Raw genomic sequence first — 20,092 nt, 5'->3', positions numbered from 1 at the left:
ATCACAAGAAGACAGATGGGAGATGGCTAATTTACACTGATTTAGATCTGGCCCTGAATGTATAAATGAATTTTCTGGCTACATACTCCAGTTATGCTTGTGCATGAATTCAGTCAAACAAACAGTAACTTCATTTTCATTTCTATGGTATCTAAAGAAAGGTCCTATTTCAGAGTGCTAGCAAAAATAGTTTTCCAGATTTCTCTGCATATTAACTCTTACAAATTGGAATTTTCCAGTACTGCTAGCAAAACAAATGCTGTGAAAAGATACTGACCATTATACTTAAAAATCTCTGCAGCCTCTTAATACTATGGCTTTTTAAAGTGGATGTAATTATGCCCACTGTAAAGTCTCTTTACTGACATGTAAGAAACTCCTACCTAAAATAAAAAAGCAGGCCTTTAAAGTCCTTGAGTCAGATTAGATTTATACCAGCTGACAATACATTTCAATGCATGTAGGGATAGATGAATGGAGATGCTTTATGATGGAAATTTCCAAATGTAGAAACCTGGACTTGGGTTCATAATTCTATTCAGAGATCTTTAATTAAATCTCGGATAGTGGCCCCTTCATTTTGACTGAGCAATTTTTGTAAGAGTTTATTAAATAATTTGACATTATTCCACTCAGTTTTTACGATGCTGCTTAAGGTCCTATGCCCTTTTCTCAGCATGGATGCTGGTGGGGATTTTACAGCTCGAAACTTAAGCTCTGCATAATAAAAGTTACAATATTTCTGAAACAAATGACAAACCCCATATGAACAGGCTTGCAGGCAACTGTCGCTATTCTAATAAACTCTCTCCTGGGTGTAAGGGGTGTCACCATGCAGCACAGCATACCTGTGAAAGCAAGATGTCCCGGTTACTATGAGTCAAGCCAGTCACTCTCCTGCTCTTTGATATTCTACAATAATCTTGAAGGTAGCCTGCAATATTTTTCTGCTAATTTTCCTCAGACTCCTGAACGAGCACGTTAAGATCCAGATGCTTAAATGCAGCTATCTGGCAGGGACCTAGTGCACAGAACTCATAGACCAAGATACTGTGGGAATCGCAAGGACTCTTGCATTGATTTCAGATTGGATTGAAGGGAACATGCTCACGCCTGGGACTTGTACAGGCTGCTCACATTTCACAGACATCCTAGTAGGTCTCCCTGATGCAGTAACTACGGGGCAATTAAATCGTGACTCTCCTTAGGGCGCAAGTCATTTAACTGAAGTCTTTGAACCATTTGATTGCTGGGAAGAACAATCTGATATAGGAAAGCTGTGCACCTAAGGTAACATGCACCAAGGGTAAAAAGAGCTAATTAGCACTGAGGGAAATGGCAGTACTTTCAGCCTGCTGACAAGAATTGTGTAGTCTAGTTATAACTGTCAAGACCCCGAATGCCTAAGCTGTGCCATACAGTCTTGCAGCAACCAAGGATTCCACATACATCTTAACACACTGGAAACCACTTAAATTACCGTTTAGCAGACTAAGGCACAAAGGAAATCAGGGAAGCAATCAGATTGAGTAAAAACATGATCAAATTTGAGTTTTAAATCAGCAATACTGTAATGCAGCAGAGAGCTGGTCCTTGGGAGCCAAGCATAAGGAGGCAGCTGTAAAACCACTGATTGTCAGGTTACACATTTCCTCCATTCGAAGGGAGTACCCAAAATTCAACCCTCAGACAAGTGCCCATTAGCCCTCCCTTGACTACTACACTGGGGACTGAATCTGGCACCCCCAGAGCTGAAAGGAAGAGCTCTTTAGTCCAGGCTTAAATGAGAGCAACCCCTGACAAGTCCAACACAGATGAGGACCCATAGCGCATGCTCACCTGAATGCCGCAGCATCGTTCCTATAGGTAAAACAACTCATATTAGATATTTGGTTTCTCACTGGTAAATTTCCACCCTGCAAACTCTTATGTATAACATTTACTATTCAGAATGCTTATTTCCCTTTTTGAAGGGCTGGAGAGTAGAGAAATCAAGATTTTATCAATTCCAGCTTGATTTCTGTAGTTCTTAACTCCTGAAGCCGTGGCCCCATGCAGCACACACAATCTTCACCATCTAGCACACACATGGAGATAAGCCACCAGGGAGAAAATCACTAGAAATCAGACACTGGCACCTGCTGCTCATGGCACCTAAGTTAGCTCAGGGCACCCAGGACCTCAGTGGCAATATACTCCATGCCCCATCTTAGGGCTTCACCACTTATCCTCTAAAAAAATGACCCATCTCTCTTCTGCTCTTCCAAATTATTCCTCTCCCCTTAGCAGTCCAGAAGCTCTTCCATCCAGAAGAGACCTGGCGACAGAGGCCATCCAGCTGGCTGTTTTAAAGCCTGCTACTCATCTGCTCTCCCCATTACAGTGATGGGCCCAAGAAGAAGCATGTGATGCAGAACACGGCTGCTGCTACCTTAGTAAGGATGTTTGTGCTCCTACTGCTGCCAGTGAAGGCACAAAGCAGTCCAGAGGGGCATGTGCTGCTGGATATTTTCTCTGTTTAACTTTCTGGGGGAAGCATCTTGAACATTATCTAAGCACAACACATCAGGAATCTTTTTCACGCTGAATTGTTCCAGGTCTTTTCCTCCTCTTATAGCCCGTTCCTTGCTTGACATTTTTGGGATAAATGATCAGCTACAAACACTGCCTGGAAATGCTAGGCTTTGGAAGCAATCTTCCTAATCTTGTTTCTCTGTTACCCTCTGGCACAGAAGGTCTAGATTTTCAGGTACTAAGAGCTAATAACTTAATTTTTTTATGTGGAGAGGCAGGAATGCTTGGGCAAGGGTCAAAAGATTAAAGACAATCCCCACAGCGATTAGCCTTTAAGAGTCTACGGAGATCAACTGAGACACACCAATGGTGAATCCACCACTCAGTGCCTCACAGCTGGAAGCATCTCATTCCTGGCTGACATGCCCATGGTGTTACTGACTTCTCATGCATAGTTTGGTTCATTGATGTTAGATCTTGACAGAGAGACTGACACTCAGCAAAATGTGGTTTTGGGCAAAAATGAACATTTCTCATGAGTTTTAAAGGGAAGTGGTAGAATGTCTCTAATTCATTAGACATAGTTTAATACCTATCTCCTGCAGCACTGCACTACAAGCAAATGTTCCTTAGTGACTGACCACGGTCGCTGTTTTGGGTAGGCCTTCTGTGCAGCTCTAGGGTCCATGGGTACTTGCAAATTAATCACTGGTCTGGAATTTTGTTCCACGTAGTTTGAATGAGGCTGTACTGAGAGTCACAAAGCTCTTTTCTGGAGAAGCAGCTTTTTCTTTTAATGGTCAGCTACAGCCTGAAAGACGACTGTAAACTGAAGACAGCCTTACCTGGCAATGCTGCAAGACAGGTTAAAAAAACAGGCAGCAAACACAAGCCCCTTTTCTCTACTGCTGTCTTTTCCCCCTCCTCAGAGATGGGAAGCCAAGGGAATACGTACCACTGCCAGGCTCTGCCAGGCTGGGGACGAGAGGAGCAGGCAGGCAACTGGATGGTTTCACAGCTTCCTCAAGTTTTCATTCAAGATGTTTAAATTCTCATTAAGGGCTTGTCAAAAGGCATCCAGAAGCAGAGAATCTGAGTCAATCTTCATGCTGCCCCTCTTTGAATTGGACTCCACAAAAGCTATTAGGGAAGCTCTTACACCACCCTAACAGAGGCTGGGATCTGGTGTTTTGGATGCTCATTTGTGCTGACTGACAAAACTCTTGCTCACTGTGATACCTTGCAGGCACCCTGAAACATCACAAACAGCTGGCAGCATGCTTTGTCAGCCTCTTCAACTGGCTGCAGTAAGACATGCAGTGCGAACCTCCTTGCATGCTATTCCTGGTTTGCAGGAGCTACTCTCAGAGCTGAGGGGTGGCTCATAAGCCTGGTGGGGTTCCCTCCAGAAGGTGGTGTTTTCCTGACACTACTGTTCAACAAATCCTTGACACGCCTCCAAATCAGCCATGTGATAATATAACAGGATCTCATGTCAAAGTAAGATAAATGACTAACTGTTGGCCCATGTTACAGTAAGTAGTGAACTCAAGTGGAAATCGGGGACAGATTTCAGGGAAATCAGACTGGCAGTAGTTTGTAGTTAATACATGTCTTATGTGTTTGGAATTATACAAAAATAAAAAGGGCTCTACCTCAGGTACCAGCTCTCATCCTGAAGAGGACGGGAAGATGAAATCCAGCAACACTTCCTCATGGTTTGCAGAATTCAGTCCCCAGAAAAGCCCTTGTTTCTACCTCATGGCAACCAAACTCAAGCACTGCTGCAACCCACAGGTCACAGCACAGCCTATCAGCTGAAGAGACCTTGGAAGGGAGAAGCCTCACAGCACATAACTATTTTGCTGTTCACCCATCCAGATGCAACGCGTGTATGGTTCCAGAATGTGGTAGTGATACCGCTTAGTACTGTGTGGATCCCAGTCTCTCCTCTGTCCAAACGTGATCCCAGCAACAACCAAATCAGCATTCATTTAAAGAGAGTCTGCTGGGCTCACACAGCCTGTCATCACTTCAGTGGGTTGAGTTTCAGGAAGAGAATTACCTACAGTCCACTGTGAAATCTTCACTTGTTGATGGGTTTCATTGTCATTAACTGCATTGGTAATAACAGTGATATTAGTTGAGGCTTAATTTTACTTGCTCTGCATGAATATAAATGGCAGATGTCTTAGCAATAAACATCATTATTGGATCTTAATGACCTTATGCAAATCCAGCCAATCATCCTTAAGTCACAGCTGCTCAGCCAAGCCAAGCAGAAAATTAAAATATTTTACATGAAATGACTGAGACACTTTCTCCACCAGGTATTTGGGAGAGAGGGAATTGACTTGATTGGACACAGCAAAACCTGCCTACAAGGACGGATCCTTGTATGCCAGACATTTATGTTAAAGATAGAACTGTGCTTCATTTGCAGAATTAAAGTTATGAGCAGTTTGTCATCTGTGTCAGTGCTGGGTAGAAATAAGAAGAAAATCTACTTCATCATGCTCAGGTAAAATTTCATAGGTTCCACTACCTTTTACTCAGTTAAATACAGTCAAAGGCTCATTCAAATCTGAAAAGTCATGGCAGTTAAGGAGATATGTATGTGAACGAGACAGAAATAAAGGGATTCCTACATTTCCTACAAACAGTGGCACTTAAAAATCACGGTGCTTTTCTGGAATACAAACAAACCTCTGAGGCACTTCCCTTGAAGCCCTTACATTGTTACAAAGACCAGTGCCAACTAGCCTAGGCTGCTGTCCACCACAGAGATGGTGTCTCTCTCAGACAGAGCTCTCCTGCAACAGAACTTTGGCATTTTCCTGGGCACATACGTCTCACAGGGGGTGAACACTGACAGCACCCAACCTCCCTCACCAAACAAGCCACCAAGCCTCCTCCAGTGCAAGCAGAGGACCACGATATGCCATGGCTCACTCCTGGTCCCACTCCTTAGGCCCTGTGCATCTGTGCAGATATATGTGCAGTTGATGAGTCACTCCCACGTATCAGGCAATGGCAGGCAAGTCTCTGAGCCCTCAGAAACAAGTCCAGTCCTAGAGTAGGTGGTTGACCTCAGGGTCAGCTCTCGCTTCCAGGGACAACTTGCAAGCAGGCTGCGAGCTCGATGAATCACTGGGCTAGTGGCCACAGCAGACTGCTCTGGACAGTCCACACCTTGAGGGACCCTCTCCTGTCCCATGACCAATACACCCAGCTGAAACACCCCTCATAAGACAGCAGCTCAAACCAGAGAAGTTAAAAAGACCCCTCAGATTTTGTGCTGCTCTGGCATCTGTCAATCTGTACGGAAAAGCAAGAAAAGCCAATTTTTTTCTGCCTGTCTTGACAGCAGCCTGGGAAATCCTGACTTCTCAGAAGCCAAATATCCCTGACTGCCTTTGGTGAATTTGTCAAGGGCCTCACTCTCTGGGACAGCCCTGACAGGGACTGATCTCTCAGGGCTTCTCGATTTCCCTTGACAAGGCACAGGCTCTGCCTTTTAACTTATTTTAAGAACTGCTTGCTCAGCTCAGGTAATTACAAGGATCCTGCCACCTGTGCATTCATCCTCACTGGTCATGGTATCAATGAAGCATCATATATTAATGTGAGAGAGTGACACTGCCTTATTTGAATTCATCTCTATATTAAATTAGGCTCTAGATTCATCTATGATTTTCAGCAAGAAGCTACTGCGGAGCCTCTGCATGTTTCCTGAGAGACATGTCCACATATGTTATACTAAAGAAGGCAGCTAGCCTGGAGGGTGAAGTGTTCACCTGGGACTGAAGCAATGCAGTCCTTGTTCTCCTCCCAGCCCTATGACCTAAGCTCAGGTGAGTTAATTAAGCACTCTCCCTTCCTTGTACAGGAGATAAAAGAATTTTTTTTGCCCAGCAGCAGCACTGGAGAATAAATGCATGTGGGACTGCATGGGGCTGAAATCCTCCACAAATGTCACAGATACACACTTACTGAGCTGTTGCACCGAGTTTATTTCTCACACACACTCATCTTGTTCACATGCAACTGTTTGGATAGTTTTTCTCTCTGTTTAACTCTTTTTTGCCCTAGTGTTAATCATCTTGCCAGCATCCACTTGTTTTGTTTGCCACTGCAAACCATTCACTAGCCTGCCCAGCAGTACTTGGAGGCCTCATTTTCACCAGCACCATTCCTGCAGCAAAACATGGGGTTGTGCCTGAACTAAGAGTCATGGGCTAGAAATCCTATATCCAGGACTTAGTACAGGGTAGAGAGTGGTGAGTTCCTGGTGGCACTTTGACCCACTCTGTCATTCAGACACAGAATCAGCCAAACAGTGCCAGCAGGATCTCCAAGGCTGCCCATTGGTCCTTAAACATCGGAGGTTCCCAGTTCTCACCAGTGGGACATTTTTCCTGGCATCTCAATTGCATCTTCCTGGCTACAGCCTTCATCCATGTCTGAAGCCTGCCACGTGACTTCTGGCCGCCTCCTTCCACACTGTTGGCCTTTTGGGGATACTCTTCCAATGCATTTCACATCTTCTCTGAGGTCAACTCATCTCAACCAAACCTCCTTCACCTGCTTAGTAAAATGTCCCATGAACCAGGGTCACAATCCTGCCTGTCACTGAAGAAGACAAATCCTGCCAGAAGGGATTGCAGTGTTCTGCTGGCTCCAGAGGCAGCCCCTCGAGGATGCAGGCAGGGTGGAGGCAGGTACTCCCTGCTGCAAGGCAGCCCGCAGCACCTGGCAGTGTTTGGCCACCAGGAAAAACAGCAAAGGGAGTGCTAAAGGTGATGTCTGTGATTCAGAGGCTGCAGACTTTGTGCTGTTTGAAAGGTCATGACCAAACAGAAGGTGGGAAATAGCAACTGCATGTTTAATATTCTGCACGTGCTTTCTCTCTCGCGCGCTGTTAAATGTATCAGTCCTATGGCAATTGTAATGAAGGTGTAAGGCATGAAGGAATTTCTTAAGATAATTACTATAATCTTCCAGCAGTGTTTACAAAGAGAGGAACTGCCTGACCATCAGGACCTGCAAGTTAATTTTCACAAAACTTCCCTTGTTTTAGGCACTGTTGCATCCTACCTGCAATAAGCAAATCAGTCAATCAGAAACTAATAACCATTAGCTGCAAATCAATTCCAGCAGAGATCACAGGATATGCTTTCCCCCTTGCTGCTTCCTCAGTGATCCTCTGCCAGACTCAGGCATGAACCTCTAAGTCAGTCGTGCTTATTCCCACTTTATGGTCCCTGGAGAGAACAGAAACATCAGTGAGAGCAAGATCCAAACACCTCTGGATGTTTCACGAGGAGCTGGGGTCAGGGAGCTGCAGAGACATGAGAAACCACAGCAAAGGGGAAGCTTTCCATGCTGGTTGGAGCAGCGTCCCGCTCCAGCTGGGACAGCCCCATCGCGTAGGTGAAGGATAGGTGATGCTGGCTGCCAAACCGCCAGGCAAACGCATGAGGGATCATCTCATGACACCACAGCAGGAATCCCTGATCCCATGTCCCCTCCTAGCATGCTGAACCACTCTGCAACAGCTGACATTTTAGACAGATTTCTGCATGGAAAGCCACTGTCGCCTGTGCAGCCTTCTGGGAAAGCCGGCAGGCAGTCGACATCAGCCGAAGGTTCCTGTGCTGGGACATCAGCACAGTAGGATGTCCTAGACTGAATGCTAGGGAGCAGACAGAGATACTCTCTTCCATACTCCACAGTGATGTCTCCCTGCTGTTGACATGCTGGGGTCACGGATGTCCCAACATCCCAAGACACTACGAGTATCCATCTCAGTCCCTTGACTGTAATCTTTACAGAGTACCTCCTGGCAAAGACACCAGAGTCCCACAGTGTAGCATTTGGGCTTGCTTGGGGCTTTGACCGATACTAAACACCCCTCCCAACTGAACTTAAGTGAAACATAAAATATGAGCACAGGTCAGGCCAAAAAAATTCCAGGCCTTAAAATACATGTCTCTCTAAGCCAGTAATTGCCGAGCAGCTCTGATCTAATGGACTCACTGGGAGGAAAGCTTCCTTCCAATTACCAGCCCCCTAATTTTACCACTGGTTAGCCATTCTCTGCAGAGTTCAACTGTCACTCCGGCTCCCAGTTCATACACTGCAGACCAACTTAATTTATTCTCATTATTTCCCCAAGAATATTTGCTTTTTTAAACAGCTCTTGATATTTTCATTACTGCAGCAGCAATCCGTCTCTGTGACATTCTCAGAATGGAAACAGTGGACTGTCTCCAAACCTCAGGACAAAGCCAAAAATATTTCCCCACTCAATTGGTACTCATAATCATCCATGAGTTATTCAGATCAGCGTGTCTTTTTAGCTCAGATTCCCACAGAGCCAAGACAGCAGGACCCTGAAGACCTGCATGTGCAGACGTCTCCTGGACCACAGGCGATTGTAGGATTTGCAGCAGAATTCAAGGACAGCTGTAGAAATGGTACAGGAAGGTGTGCACAGGGTTAAACGTTTCTCAGGATAAACGTTTCCCAGTCTGCTCAGACTGCCCAGCCCTTGTCAGACATAAAACCAGATTTTGTGATTTCTCTTGCTTTTACACTACAAATGATTTAAGAAAAAAATCCTACCAATGGTAGATCCACAGTATTGATTTGTGTGTGAATTTTGACAGAGAAAACTTGACCTCAAACGGTGATGGTGTTTAGTGGCAATTAGGAACTAGACTTGTTTTGATGATGATAGGAATCCATTTTCAACTCTTCAGATTGCCTCCCCTATCTGTATCCTACTATTGACTGTAGCTGCGAAGAAGGTTTTGAAATGCTAATATTAAAAAATCACAGCAACTTCTATGATGGCCAGACCAATCCTGGATCATTCACCATCTAGACAGCAATCTCAGCACCTGATCTTCCCATTATACCAGTCCCCATTACATATCCCTGAAGCAAAAGAGAGTCTTCTATGAGTACCGTCATGTTGTCCCTGGGCCTGAGAGGAGTTTGCTATAAAGACCTCACCAATGCCAAACCCTTCCTGTGCCCACACAGCCCACAAATCACTCATTATGTGTTAAGCAGCTGGCTTGCTGTGTCCACACTGCTGCTCTGTTGTGGTTTCCTTGTGCTTTCCCATCTGCCGCTTGGTCTCTCCTGTTGTCTCCAATCATACACTGATCACCAGCTTTCAGGATCAAGAGCTATGTTCTGGCTCTGTATTTGCATAAAGCACAGTCCTGTGGAGTTTTAATCCATGACTGAGACTGCTAGGTGCTATCACGACAGCAACAACAACCATGTGAGGAAAAAAAAAATCATCAGTAGGTCCAATCTCACTGACCTCACTGTGTGGTTACTGGTTTGACTTAGATGTAGATGCCAGGGCCCTGACACCATGAAGTCTAGGCTTGCATGCCTCACTGGACAGAAATGATGCAAGCAGCCCTGCTTCAAGCTAAGCATTTATTAGACACTTTGCTGAACTGATGCCTAGTGCAAGAATACTGATTTCATGTATGCTGCTGGCCTAGTTCTGGGAAATAAAGTTACTTTGGGAATCACAGAATGCTTGTCAGACCACTCCAAAAGAAGACCAAAAGGGTTATGGTGTAATAGGTAGTTCTGACAGAGCTTATTCATCACATACTAGTTGATGCTATGTAGCAGCATCATGGAGACAAGGCATGACACTCACAGAGAACAGGACTAAGTCACCTTCAGTGTTTTCTGGTTAACAGACTGCATGGTTAACACAAACCATGTTTTCTTGCACAATGGCTACAAACTTGCTATAAATCCACAAGTCTCTGATTTCCAAGATAACAACACTTGTGTTAAAGGGGGACCTGGAAAGGAATCTAATTTGCTTTATCACTCAAGAGTCTGTTGTCTGCCAGTGCCAAACATCCCAGCAGGAAAATCCCAGGGAAAAGAAGCACTCTGCTGCTTTTAGAGTGGGCGAACGTCCTCCTCGATTGCTCTGATAAAACACAAAGAAGGATGCAAGAGGCAGAGGATCCTATTCAGCTGCCTGCCCAGACAGCAGCATGGAAGGGAGCCAAGGCAGCAGGTAACTTCTGCTGCTGGCCCGGCAGCTGGGAGCGTCCTCTATTCTGGGGGTGTGCAAGGACTTTACTAGGGCATACAGACAGGCTGCAGGCTCTGAACTTTGAGGACACTTGGGCAGCATCTCTATATAAACTGATGCCTCTCTGTCCTCAAACTCCACTGACATCTTTCTGCCCTCTCTGCAGTCCAAGCTGCTTACCGATTGCCTGACTTTGCGTAGGACAGCAGGAACGACACTGCCAGCATTCCCCCTCTGCTCTTCCAATACTTGGGGTTTCACATGCACACAGCCATGCCAGCAGCTCTACGTTCTCATCAGGACCACAGTCTTGACTTCTGGGACAAATTCTGTCTTCAGTGGAAGTCTCAGTGCTGGATCCTTGTCTGGCTTATTACTCTGTCCCTTTCTTGCTTTCAAGTCTGTAACATGCTTCTATCAGTGAAAGAGCAGGCCCACGGTCACTATAAGACACTGTCAGCACAGAAAACCATTGTGCTCCGGACTACAAGAGCAGTGAACAGGCCCAACACTTGGCATTAAGTTCTCCTTAAACTACTTCTCCACAGTTTTACATGTTTTCCACTGATGGTCACAGACCAACTAAGAAAAAAACCATTCCAACTCTTCCCTCCCAAATCTCCTTCACAATCCAGGAGAAGGAAGAGAAAAAAGCTCATGAATGCAATCATAAAGCCCAAAGTCAGTAATGACTCCAGTCTGAATTACTTGTTGTCAGTGAAATTAAAGCTTAAAAGATTAAGATGCATGCAAGCTAACTGTATGACAGAACTAGGTTAAAAATAGATTACAAAAGTCCCAATCTCTTCAATGAACAATGTTCTACCTGGTTATTAAATCTCTGTTCAGTTTTCTTGTCTCAGCTCTTCACCATTTCTAACACCTATTTCTTAGGTGTATTTTCAGACTGAAATAAAACTGAGCGCACGTCAGCTGATAATTCTGAGAGGCATCCTCAGCTTACACAAGGGTTTGCCGTGACTTGGACAGAGGAGAGACTTCTGAATTTAATTTATTTCCTCAGGTCAAAGAATACCACTGGAACAGAAGGAGGCAGGTCAGACAGTCAAGGTAGTCCTTTTTTACTTCAGTATACTGAGGAATGACACCTGGCCACCAATACACCCCTGTACAGAAGAAATAACTGGAAGAGCCTCTAAAAATACAAGAATGCCTCTGGCACAACCCAGTATTCACGGTCCCCTGCTCCACCCATAGCAGCCTGTCTTGTTCCGGTGAAAGGTGAAATAGAGAAACTAGAACTCAACTGAAAAACACAGCAGTTAAATGGTAATTAACAAACCAAGCTATGCAGAATAAAAATTAGTTTAATGCTGGAGTGGCTTGCAGCTCAGGGTTATACTGCTCTCACTTAAGCACTTTTCACTAACCTCTTCTCATCCTTCATCCTCTCCCGCAACACTGAAAAAGGCTGCGGGTCAGTGCTGGGGGAGAACAGAGGAGGACTGGATGACATGCAGGAGAGAACAGCAGAGCTTCAAAAAAGAGAAGAATCTGCATGGGGGAATTTTCAAAACTGAACAAACTCTACTTGTGCTGGCTTGAACGAGAGCTGAATTAAGCAAGCATCGACTGCTTCCGAGAATCCCACATCCTTGCTGCCAAGGATGACGAGAGGGCAGTGGAAGGAGGGCAGAATTTGTGAAGCACAAACACGAGGTGAAAGAAGACAGGACAGAGCGACTGAGCCTTGAAGGGGACCCTGGGCTAAGGTCAATCTCCCCATAGGCAGTTGGTTTGCAATCATGGAAAAAGCCTAATACAATCCATCACAATGCAGGCGGCAGGCTCTATGCCTGTATCTCTTCCCTGCTATCTAGCACACATCCCCATGAAATGTTGCTGAACTTATGTTTGAAGGGCTGCATCTGCTACCATTTCATCTCTTGCAGCATTCTCTTACTTTTTTGTACCCTCTCTTTGCCAGTAGAAAGCAAAGCAGACACAGCAGCTAAATAAACAATGTGTTTATTATGTGGATTATGTGACTTCACTGTACAACTGAAAGAATATGCATGAGTGTCACAGGCATAGAGAAAACTGAGGAAACAGCTACAGGCACATCCACCCTGCACTACAGCAGCATTTGGGGAATGAGGACAGTTCTTAATATATTCCCATATACTAAAACCATCTATGGCTTAAAAATTGCACCTACTGCCTAGATGAAATAAGGCAAATCTTCCTTGGTGTGTGTGTGCATGTAAGAGATATTGCATGCTGCAATACTGCAACAGGATGGAAGAAGAAAGAAGGAAAAGTTTCTAAGGCTCACTGCCACAGCCAAGTGGGCTGCATTCAGCCACCCACAAGTGTAAACTTTATCTATCTCTCTAAATATGCCTTGGTTAGAGATTTCAAAATGCATCAGAGGTTGAGTTCTTTAGCTTCCAGAGGCCCAGTTTAAGATATTTTTAAAATATCTGATTTTCAGAGTGTGGATGCTAGTTTAGAAAATCCCGTCTTCACAGGCAATTTTGGTTTGGCCATAAAAAACGCAGGCAGCCTGCATCGATTGTCACTTTTTGAAAACCAGTCCTCCTGTGCCAAGGATAAAGACTTCAGGAGATTTCATTGCTCACATCGGTGAAAAAAAGTCAGAAACAAACAAACAAAAAAAATCCCTCTAGTCCAGAATCCTCACTGGTGATCCACCAAGTGTCATCAACCAAGTCACTTCCAGGCTATTGAAACACACAGTTTACTTTTCAGTAACAAACCATGGCAGGAATATTTTAAAAATAATCTAGGACTACCTTGGTTTTGAAATTAGTAAGAAGCCCACCAACTCTAACAGGTCCAATGGGTAAAGGTGTCTCTGACTTATACTGGATTTGAAACTTTTTCAAATTTTCAGTACTGTTTAAAAACAAACAAGGGAGACAAGCTGTTTATAATACTTAACACTAACAGAAATGTCTTTATGGTTGTTTAAAGCAATTTTGCTTGCTTGCCTTTGTTAATCCTTCCTTAGAGTTTGTAACACACACAACTTCAGCTCTGGGCTGGCGCACATCAGCCACATGGTTAATCTCCCCAATCTGCTGACATTATTCAAACCAATCCATTTCCCAGCCCAACTTTGTCCTTTCTGGCTGGCCACAAAGGAAAAAGGAGCACAATACATTAAAGCTAATTTTCATGTACATCAGTTGGTTTTTAGTATGAGAGCAGCTCTTCAGGAGCATTACAACACTACCACAGTTACTTGGAAACCCTAAAGTGAGGCATAACAGCAAATGGTATAAACAAGTTGTGTGGCTTTTAGATATGCATCCTGCAAGCAGCTCAGTCTGCAGAAATGAGTTTGCCTGTAATTGCTTGCAGGACTGGGGCTCTAGCTACCAAGGTGATAAATTCCTTAAAATTTCAAAATTAAATACATAAATAAAGAAATGAAGTGGAAGCTTTTCTAATTACTGCCTTGCTTGAGGGCTTCTGGCAGGCTGCTCCCAAGCTACTTCAGACTGACTGCTAAGCATTAAGCACTTTTCCCCTTCACACAGCACCAGCTCCCAGCAGCATCTTCCTACATGAGCCAGGGCAAGAGACAGGCAGGGCTCAGCTGTGGACCAGCAAAACCTGAGTGGGAGGGTGGCCGAGATCTTCGTGGCTCTTTAACACCGATTTCCACATGCTCTGAGTGTGGATGGGGAAGCCTCCTACTCTGAAGGCAGAGGTGACAAGCGCGGTGGAAGTGTGTCAAATCACGATGCAGTGTAGCCTGTGACCTGCTGGGCGTCTGGAACAAGAAGAACACGTGGGCACAGAGGGGCTTCCCATTTTAGACTTGCCGTGCAGGGTAAGGGAAACCATGTTATAGGCCTGTTAATGACTTCAGAGATGTGCTCAGAAGGAAGCCTTTCGCAGTGGCTGCCTCAAGCAGGGCTGGTGGGGTCCTCCAGCTGCGGGTAGAGAAAGGGCAGGATGTGTCGCAAGTGCTCCAGTATGAACTGCCCGTGGGGTACACCAAGTCTGCAGCTGGCAGAGGAGATGAAAACAGCAGAAAATGTGATTGCCCTGGCTCTACAGCAGGCTCCTGTACCTCCAAAGGCATGGATAAAGTTAGCCAGGAGGAGTCAGGTCAAGGAGCCACAGAGCAGAGGAGTGGGGAGAGAAGGGTCTAGACCACTGTGGGACTGGGGGAAACTGGATCCTTCAGAGTGAGCTATGGGGTGGATCCATGATTGGGGGAAAAAGGTCTGTCTGGAGAAAGCTCTTCTCTCAAGCCTCAAGAAATGGGGAGGGGTGGGACTGGACACAGATCACATGGAAAGAAACCTGCAGCACTTGGGTACTTAGAAGGAACATCATCACACTAGCAAAAGCAAGCACATTTATTTAAAATAATAGCACATTTAAAAGCACATTTATTAGGAGATGAAGCAGTTAAGTCACTTGCTTAATTCGGGACAAGAACGGTCTCAGGGATGAAGCCAGGGCTCATGACAACAGAGGTGTTTTGTGTGTTCCCTTGCAGAAGGTGGAACATGAGGTGGGACCTAGGAGAAGAAAAGGGGCTCATGTGGCTAAAGCAGCTGAATGCTCCCAAGGAGAGTTGGGCTGTATAGCCACTTAAACCAAGGTCAGCTCAGCAAGGAAACGCTTGTACAATGCTGAGGTGGAGCAGCATGAGCAGCATGTGGAGCCAGAGGGAGCTGTCCTCTGAACAAAGAACATGCCACAGGATGCTATACATTCAGGGGAAAAAATAGGCCCGTGCCAGCTCTAATTGGCCCCTAAAATGACAAGTTATTCTTTTGTATTTAATCTTTCTGTGCTTTGTTTCCTCATCTTTAAAACATCCCTTCATCTCACAGACGTTTGGGGAAAATTAATTAATTGTTCATCAACTGCTCAGACACAATAGCAATGAGATCGGCAGAAGTTCAAGAGGAAATTAATAATTCTGCCTCTGGAACAGGGCTTGAATAGAGCCTGGTAAATAAGGCAGAAGGGCACACACTGAACAATGAAGAGAAAACAAAATAATGAATAGCTGCTCATTAAGTGAGCAAAGTCCATTCTGTGTACTGAGGGAGGTAGGGATCCTGTGGAGAAACCAGCATGGGATCCTGTAATTAAAGACTGTACAATAATGCATACACCCCAGGGGGGCAAATTAAGGTTGCACAAGGAACCTTAATGCTGCTATTTTCTAACTTTTCAGTGTTTGACTTTCAACCTTAACAATGGTCTTTTAATGCAGTTTTTAGGTGTGTAGTGTCATATAGAGGTGTCAGCACCACACTTTCCTTCTCCAGTTCCAGCAGTGGGATGTCTATTCTGATTTATTCTGAGAAGTGTGCACTCACCAGCCACTAGAAAAATAATCAGAGTTGGTGTTCAAGTAAATGCATACCAGCTTTTCAGGGTTGTGAGTTTGTTTCTTTTTTTAAACAAGGTGCATGTAGCCAAACCCAGCATTTTCCTAAGCCAAAGAATAATACATCCAGCATAGCACATACGTACTACAACCTAATTTAAAAATAAAACATATCTTGTAGAGAGCTGGTCAGTATTCTTTAACTAAATCTTTAACCAGTCAGAAAAAAAAACAACCAAAAAAAAAGACTTTCTCAAGATACTGAACAGTTCTGCAAAAATAGAGTGCTTATGGAAATGCTGCAGAAGTCCCTGAAGGTTTTAGTTCTGGATTTGTCAACCCACAGGCAATGCAGCACTCGCAAGCCCTTTGCCTCCAAGAAGCTGCCCCAACATTGCCAGCACAGAGACATTTCCTCCCCAGCTCCGAGCTGAGCAGCCCAGAAGGGGATGAAGCAGCCCAGCCACAGAGTTACAGCTTACTGAATGCTGCTGCTCACACTCTCTCCGTCCCTCTCCTGGACTGCTGCTATCTGCAAGCAACTCAGCTTCCGAACAGCAGCTAGCAGGACCCCAACATGCTACCACAACTGCAGCTGCAAATTGCCCTCATCAACACCTAAAAGCTCTGGCTGGAACACTGCTGCTACTGCTGGCAGGTGTTACAGGAAAGCAAGGGGGAGATCACCCCCATGCTGTCCCTTGCAGAAATCAGCAGTGAAATAATCTTGAAATTGTCTCCTCCCTGTCAGAGCCATCCCATGTGTAAAACAGAGAGGGAACAGAGTATCAACCCTCCCTTGTCCACCCTGGCAATCTGCAGCAGCCACCTCCTGACAGCAGAGCATTTAATGACAGGTTTTGATGATCATGAAGGCCACATGAGCATCACATCAGTCACAGGCTTAATTCTCTGCTTCTCTCCTCCCACCTGACCAACCTGAGAGCCTTCCAGCCTCAAACTGAGATGCCTGAATGTCACTTTCCAGGGCAGGAGTCCCAGAAAACAGGTCTGTGTCCTGAGCAGCCTTGGGGAAGGCTCACAAGACAGCAAAGGTTGGCTGGTAAATCCCAGTCCATTGACTCACTGGTCTCATCTGAAAATCAGAGGACTCCACCTGCTGACTCCACAGGTCTGAACTCAAAAGAGAAAACCCTGCTCTAACTGAGCTGGAGCACAGCAAGCAGCTTAGACTGATGGCCTGCCTCCTGGCTCACCTGGCCTATTACAAGGCAACTCAAAACTGAGATCCAGGTCCCCAGCAGAATTCAAATCCAACTACTAACCAAATTTAGCACCTATGTTAGTGCACCTGTAGCGACATTACTGCTAATAAACCCAAATTCCTAGTAATACTAACACAAAACAAAAAGATGAATCACACCAGTGAAAGTGAATGACTTTTTGGTGAAGGGTTGGGAGAGGGAAAAAATGAAAAGCACAAACCAAAACAGAGCTTCATCTAGAATATTGTAATTATTTAAATTGAGGTTTCTTATTTGCTCATGATTCCATGAAGTGACATCAATCATTCCAGTTCTCACCCACCCTCTGTGGATTAAACTGCAGCAAATAGATGTTAAGTGACTTGATGAAACCACATCCAAATCACTAGCAGAGTCAGGGAAAACAAAGTTGGGGAAAAACCAGTTGAAATCTCAATTCTTGGCTTGAGAGAGACTCATAGACCATGCTTAGGATGACTTACAGCAGCCAATTCCCCCTTCGAGCTGAAGGCACTTACAAGAGCATTTCAGCTGTGTTACATCCTTCAGAAACAAACATCTTTTTTTGTCTGACCTGTAAATGGTCTCTCAGGATGACTGACATTCTCCCTCAACTCCCAATCTCTAGCAAGCCTTTTCCACTGAAAGCTGTGATTTGTAGTTAGTTTTTTAGCATGCAATCAATACTGTGGAGAGTAAAAATCAGAAGAATTAGTTCCTCTGCCGTTGTGCTAAACAGTTAATCATCTTCATTTGCTTGAAAAAAGCAATCTGAGTAAAAAGTCCTACTGATTACAGGAGAACACCTCTGGGGAACACAGATCCATGCCCTGGGAAAGCTTTGGTCATTAAAAATTGGCCTGAATCAATTGGACTTCTATAGTAAAGAGCAGAACCACAAACATACTGAGCATGTGTACCTTCCAGCTGCATGTTCCCATGCAAATCAAGGGAGCTTAGGTGGCTAAAAAGTACCACCGTGGGCTCTTCTTGAAGCCTCTTCACAGTGAAAATGTTCACCTTCATCCCAAAAAAGTTCATTGCTAATGTAAATAAAGCTGGATTACAAACTTGCCCAGGAAAGCCCAATATCTCTGCATGCTTTCTCATACTGATGACGTTATACCGGCCCCTTCTCTTAAGTTCTTCTTCCTAAGCTAGTTATCCTATTGCCCTGTATTGAAAATGTTATCCTGCTTCTCCTCTTTACAAATAAGTCTGCACAGTAACATTTCAAAGAACATTTTATGAGATTGTAAAAATATGGGGCATGTTAGCAAGTGCTAAGATGAATGCAGGTTCAGATATTTAATTATACAGTCAATCATATCTGCAATTCAGACAGCAGCTCAGATCTCACAACTTAATTACTTTAATTTCAGATGAATAGCTTGTGTTGTCATAAGCAGTTTGACACACTGGAAAACAGTCAGAAATTATACTAGGAATGGATAGCCTTACTGCTAGTGAGGAAAAAAGTTGGAGCATCCTTGGAAGTATTCAAAACCTGACTGGACAAGGCTCTGAGCAACCTGATCCAACTTTGAAATCAGCCCTGCTTTGAGTTGAGGGTATTGGGGCGGTGACGGCTTTGGATCAGAGACCTCCAGAGGTCCTTTCCTCATAAACCATTCTGTGATTCCGGATATAAATAATGAGATAAACTACAAGCAAAGACTGTATCTTTCTCATACAACTTCATAAGTCATCCCAGTCACCAACAACATTGTGCTGGCTCAACACACGTATCTCAAACTATCTTGCACAAAGGCAGCATCTTTTGTGATGCTCCAGAAGTGTCATCATTCTATCAGAGGCATCTTGCATGGCTCACTGAAGTTCTTTTTTACCAGACGGGCACAGACATTTCCTGGCTCCTTTGGTCTAAAAGAACCAGATACAAACGCCACAATGCATTTTTCAATAGCTATCAAGAGGAGGTGTTAAATAACCAACTTTTATTCCTTTGACCACCCACATATCTTGGGCAGCTTAAAACGCCTGAATTGGCATTTGCTGTTCTGCTTTTCATTTCAAAAATGCAAGAGGAATAGTGTAGGGCCCTATTAAAAATAACAAAGCCAGAGAAATTTGTGGCAAGGTTGTGAACCTGGCAGCTGATTTCACAGCACAGCCAAGGCACAGGATGAAGCAAGAACTGTTAGGAATCATTAAATGCTCTTACCTGTCCTGCAAAAAGCCCACACACGCCAATAATACAGAGAATGTTAAATACAGCCGAGCCTACGATGGTTCCAACGCCTACGTCTCCTTTTGTGATAAAAACACCTGAAAAACAAGTTCAAGGCAAGCTGTGTAAATTGGAAAGAACACAAAAAATTGCAGACCTTACACCCCTTTAATGAATCTAAAGGCATGTACCTTTTCTGCCACTTTTTCTCCTATTTAACGGGGGAACTGCAGAGAAAGGAACTAGGGTGAATAAAGGTGGCAGAACTTGCTTTCTGAGGGGACCTTGACAGATTGTCTAATGAAAACCAAATACCTTAGACATGTCTAAGTCACCAATCTCTTGGTCTTGTGATACAGCATTATGGCAATACACACCATAAAAAACAGTAAGCTCCATGGGAGCAGCTGGTCGAACACAAATCTGCAGGAAACTATCTCCCGTAAGACATCCCCTCACAGGTACTTTGCTCTTCCCCATATCCCCATCCCTACCGGCTTCAACAGACAAGAAGAAGCTTGAGCTGGAGCTGGTTCGGGGCTGCCTGGCCAGTAGCTACTTGCAAGCTGAATGATGCCTCTCAGGATGAGTTATGGAGCTACGTTACAAGCTCCTTTCAGAGCTCTTCTGTCAAATTTGGTTAAAATTGGCCAATGAGGTTAATGGTGAGGGAGATGAACTGACACATGCATTATGGTACCACACAGAATTCTTTCCTTAGGAAGTCA

The 20,092-nt window shown here is 44.5% G+C and overlaps 1 protein-coding gene across 2 annotated transcripts in view; it reads right to left on the bottom strand.

Annotated features, from left to right (window-relative positions):
- Positions 1–20,092, bottom strand: part of RIN2 (Ras and Rab interactor 2) — a 252,426-nt gene that overhangs the window by 138,777 nt on the left and 93,557 nt on the right. For both annotated transcript variants that reach the window (XM_074864108.1, XM_074864109.1), the window contains exon 5: positions 19,359–19,462. In XM_074864108.1, coding sequence (XP_074720209.1) covers positions 19,359–19,462 — 104 coding nt within the window. The remainder of the gene's footprint in view (positions 1–19,358; positions 19,463–20,092) is intronic.

Source organism: Strix uralensis, chromosome 3 (assembly GCF_047716275.1).
Source record: "Strix uralensis isolate ZFMK-TIS-50842 chromosome 3, bStrUra1, whole genome shotgun sequence".
Lineage (NCBI taxonomy): Eukaryota > Metazoa > Chordata > Aves > Strigiformes > Strigidae > Strix > Strix uralensis.
The sequence above is the reverse complement of the archived record's forward strand: the minus strand, read 5'-3'. Positions and strand labels throughout refer to the sequence as shown.